The following is a 4982-nucleotide window of genomic DNA, read 5'->3' as shown; positions in this document are numbered from 1 at the left end:
CCGGCCTCCCAAAGTGCTGGGATTACGGTCGTGAGCCACCACACCCAGTTGGTAAATATTTTTATACTTGTAGATTATATTAGTTTTATAGGGAATACCCTAATAAGGTATCACAAACTGGGTGGTTTATGTAACAGGACATTTTCTTTTCTTTTTTTTTTTGAGACAGAGTCTTACTCTGTCACCCAGATTGGAGTGCAGTGGTGCCGTCTCGGCTCACTGCAACCTCCAACCCTCGGGTTCAAGCGAATCTCCTGCCTCAGCCTCCCAAGTAGCTGGGATTACAGGAGCCTGCTGCTGCACCTGGGTAATTTTTTTTTGTTTTTGGATTTTTAGTAGAGATGGAGTTTCGTCATCTTGGCAAGGCTGGTCTTGAACTTCTGACCTCGTGATCCACCCACCTCGGCCTCAAAAAGTGATGGGATTACGGGGTGTGAGCCATCGCGCCCAGCCCATAACAGGAAATTTATTGTCTCACAGTTCTGGAGACTGGGTCTAAATTATGGCTGTTGGCAGGATTGATTTGTACTGAGGGCTGTGATACAGAATTGCTTCCATGCCTCCAGGTTCTATTGTGTTGCTGCCAATGTTTGGCATTCCTTGGCTGGTAGATGCATCACGCCAATGGCATTCCCTCGTATTTCCTCATATAATCTTCCTCTATGCATAGCTTTGTGTCAAAATGTCATCTTTTTTTTTTTTTTTTTTTTTTGAGACGGAGTCTCACGCTGTTGCCCAGGCTGGAGTGCAGTGGCGCGATCTCGGCTCACTACAAGCTCCGCCTCCCAGGTTCCCGCCATTCTCCTGCCTCAGCCTCCTGAGTAGCTGGGACTACAGGCGCCCGCCACCGCGCCCGGCTAATTTTTTGTATTTTTAGTAGAGATGGGGTTTCACTGTGGTCTCGATCTCCTGACCTTGTGATCCGCCCGCCTCGGCCTCCCAAAGTGCTGGGATTACAGGCTTGAGCCACCGCGCCCGGCCAAAATGTCATCTTTTTATAAGGACAGCAGTGATACTAGATTAAGGCCCACCCTAATGACCTCATTTTGACCAATTACCTTCTAAAGACCTAATTTCCAAATAAGGTCACATCTGAAGTACTGGAGTTAGCACTTCAACATACTTTTTTGGGAAAACACAATTCAACCAATAGCAGAGATGAACTTATTTCCCTTCTGCTAGGCCTGTAGTGAGAGTGTGTTTGTATTAATCAAGCCAGAGGTTAGGCAGAGTTTGAAGTTTGTTATTTCTATGGTTACCCTTAGTGCATTCAAGGCTTCACACTCCCCTAGTGATATGTCTTTTTCATTTCTCAAACTGGATTCTACTGTTATTTTTACTCAACTCCTGTTAGTGTGGTTTTGGGAGTTGGGGAAGCTCGTGTTCTCTGATGTTCTGATTGAGTATGAGTCATGGTCAGTCACTCTGAATTCTGGTTTCAGGCATGTGTGGCCTTCACAAATGTTCTTGACCCTCTTCCAGATGTGATGCTGGGCCTAGCACACATTCCCACATCTCACAGCACACAGGGAAATGACTGGCACATCTTCCAAGTCCCCTTTCTCAGGGAACTACCTGGTGATACGCTCACCAAAAGAAGGGAAGAAAACTGAGAAGGGAAACAAGGGATCAGACAACAATAGACTTAAAACCTCTGGACATAAGACAGAAGATAAAAGATAATTCTTAGGGTAATGGAAACATGAAAGGCCTCACAGGATAGCTGTGCATCATGTTCAAATTTCAGTTCATGCTAAGATGATAGAGAGCTTCCGGAGATTGAGCGCTACAAAGAAAATGAATAAAATCAACAAATTACATGTCGAGATTACTTTTATTGAGAGGAACTTTAGAGATTAGCAGCTATGGGGCTGAAAGAGAAAAACAGAAAATGCAGCAAGAAATCAGGCAATTTTAATCACAGTAAAACAAAATTTGTGGGCCAGGGGTGGTGGCTCACACCTGTAATCCCAGAACTTTGGGAGGCCAAGGCGGGTGTATCACGAGGTCAGGAGATCGAGACCACCCTGGCTAACACAGTGAAACCCCATCTCTACTAAAAATACAAAAAATTAGCTGGGCATGGTGGCGGGCACCTGTAGTCCCAGCTACACGGGAGGCTGAGGCCAGAGAATGGTGTGAACCCGGGAGGCGGAGCTTGCAGTGAGCCGAGATCGCGCCACTGCACTCCAGCCTGGGCAACAGAGCCAGGTTCCGTCTCAAAAAAAAAAAAAAAAAATTGTGTATCAAATAAATTATAATTATAGTACCTAAGAGGCTCAGCTGTGAACAATTATATAGTTGTATGAATATCCAATTTTATTACCATAGTTGGATGTTTGTGGAGAAAGATAAGAGTATGTGCCTGGGTGGTGCGAGAGACCTAAATTCTCAGTTTACCTAATAGAATATTAATTTAAAATGTCTAACATTAGACATATTGCAGTTATGGAGAAATAGCAAGGTCACTGGAATAAATCATGTCTCTGTTTAACAGGGATTTGGTGTAGGATGGCATGACCCAGGAGGTTTTTGTTTTTATATAAGCCTGTTTTGTTGTTGGACTGAACTAACAGCTCTCTATATAATTTTGACAAAATTCATAAAGTGGAAAGCATTGAATTATTGACTGTGTAATACCATCTTTCATCTTAGAACATCAAAAGTACTTTACAATTTATTCCTATTACATCTCTGAAGAGTAGGCATTTCTAATACTGATAGTTGCTAAAATAATGAAAGAAAAAAACTTCCTTCTGCTTATAAGTGGCAGACAGAATTCAGAATTGAAGAGCTCCTCTTCTAAATAAGACACAAAGTAGCTTTCAAGTAATTCATCCTTCATAATCTATTACTGTACAGATTATAAGAGGTTAGAAATCATACTCAGTGTGAAACACAGCCTAAATAGTTTCATAAAAATATGACTTGAAGAAAAGATATGAGACCTGGCATGCAAGTTATAAGATTAAACCTAATCTCCTTCATTGTCCAGAAAAATCCTAGTATTACTGGGTTTTACTTTTAATAGAACGATTGCCACTCTACGTACTGTAATTACTTTGGCAAAGTTATTACATTTCTGTAGCTGAATACTAAAGCATGAATCCTATTGTGACGGTGTCTTTTTCCATCTCTTGGGAAGACAATTCTAACAAACAAACAACTCTATTGTATCTGTCCAGTTTGATTTTGTCCTCTTTGTCTTCCTCCTAGTAATACCAGCCTTAATCTTTTTTGGACCATGAGTTTTTGTGGTGTCTTTCCAAATCTCACTGTATTCTATCTTCAGAGATAAAAGATTATGACTTTGTTTCAGAATCTAGAGTCAGATCTATGTAAAATGAATTAAGAATGTTTTGTCGACCATAATGTTGTGGCAGAAGTCTAGAATCATCATCCCTTGTTAAAATGGAAAAGCTCATAGAATTTTTATCTTAATACCTGTTGATACATACCCGTATATCAGTTACTAATTATCTGAGTGAATAGTTTGCTATCTCACTTATTAGAGCTTTAAGTAAGAAAACATGGTCTGAAAGTTTTGTTTTCATCTAGTGTGTGTATCATATCCTATTTATATTTTCAGGTTTTCAGAACTGCATCTTATTCATTTTCCGAATAAAGCATAAAGCGCTCAAAATCAGAGTTTACTCTCTTTCTCTAATATTCCACTATCTTCGGTAGCATCCATGTATTTTTAGTTAACATAACTATTGGTTTAGTTTTGGCTTATTTAAAGCATTTCACACTTGCTGTTTCAGAGGTCAGATGTCCCCTGTGAGCTTCTTCCTTGAGGCAGCCTGCTCTACAGGAGAGGCCAGTCCAGCGGGAAGACAGCCCACTGCAGACCAAACAAACCATCTAGTCCTTGTCACAAAAAGAGGCTGCAACCTGATGGTGATTCTCTTCCTGACTTTTCCTGGTGGTCCTTCTGACTTGGAGTGGCCTGGCAATTTCAGTGCCGTGACGGCCGGAATGTTGCCACTAAAATTCCTCTCTGGGCAGCATGAGCGGCTGACAGGGCACGCGGAGAAAACGATTCGCTTTCCCCAGGCTTGGTGGAGCGACTGCTGTTGGACGAGTGTGGTCGTCTCAGGATCTCTGAGCAAAGAGACACTGCCAAGGCGGCGGCTGTTCAACGTTTAAGGTATGTTAGGGAGACCCGAAGCCCTGCACCAGGAACGCAGTTTAGTTCGCCCAGCCCACCCTGCAGGGCTGCCTCTCCAGGCGCTGGGTCCGGGGAGAAGAGGGCAGCTGCCACGCCGCACTACGCATCCTTCCATCCACTGTGGTACCTGGCGCTGCCCCTGGTCTCCAAAGTCGAGCTCCACCTCCGCGGTCTCACCTGGAAGTCGAAGCCCAGAGAAGGTGCCGGCCGCGGCCAATCACTGTTCTGCCGCCCCCACTTCCGCTACGGACTCGCGCAGCCTCCTGGGCCAAACGCTGCAGTGCTTGGGGCGCCGAGGCCTGCAGAGAGCTGTGTGTTCGGTGAGAAGTTTGCATTCTCAAGGAACCTCAGCTGTTGGGTTTGCTCTTCTGCCACCCACCCCTACCTGTGCCAGACTGAGGGCTCTCCCTGCCCCACCTTAACAGAAGAGAATTCCAGGTGCTGTTTTAATTTATTGAATCTTACTTATAAATGGTTGGAGAAAAATGTGGTTATAATTCACACTGAACAGCTTATTAAAAGTTACAGTATCACTATGATAATTGAGATATTGTCTTTTAGGGAATAAATAATGAAATTATAAGATGAAATATATAAGATGTCTGGGAATTTGCTCCATTGGCAGAAGTTGGTGGGGTTATAAAGACTGTTAATTCAAATGATAGAGGTTGGTTTCTTTTTATGTGTAGGTTCTTCATAATGTTCTCTCTACTATTGTGGATGCACGAAATACTCCACAATTTAAAAGCTTCCTTTCTTGGCCGGCATGGCAGCTCATGCCTGTAATCCCAGCACTTTGGTAGGCTGTGGG

At 43.2% G+C, this 4982-nt stretch overlaps 1 protein-coding gene across 1 annotated transcript; it reads right to left on the bottom strand.

Moving 5' to 3' along the window:
* Positions 1-3767: 3767 nt before the first annotated feature.
* On the bottom strand, positions 3768-4603 carry LOC144341038 (protein FAM218A-like). Its single transcript, XM_078002753.1, is given in 1 exon segment — positions 3768-4603. A coding segment is annotated over 1 exon segment (519 nt). The 5' UTR covers positions 4287-4603.
* Between the last annotated feature and the right edge of the window lie 379 nt (positions 4604-4982).

The sequence above is a fragment of the Macaca mulatta genome, chromosome 5 (assembly GCF_049350105.2).
Source record: "Macaca mulatta isolate MMU2019108-1 chromosome 5, T2T-MMU8v2.0, whole genome shotgun sequence".
NCBI classification, from domain to species: Eukaryota; Metazoa; Chordata; class Mammalia; order Primates; family Cercopithecidae; genus Macaca; species Macaca mulatta.
This window is presented reverse-complemented; position numbering and strand designations above follow the sequence as displayed.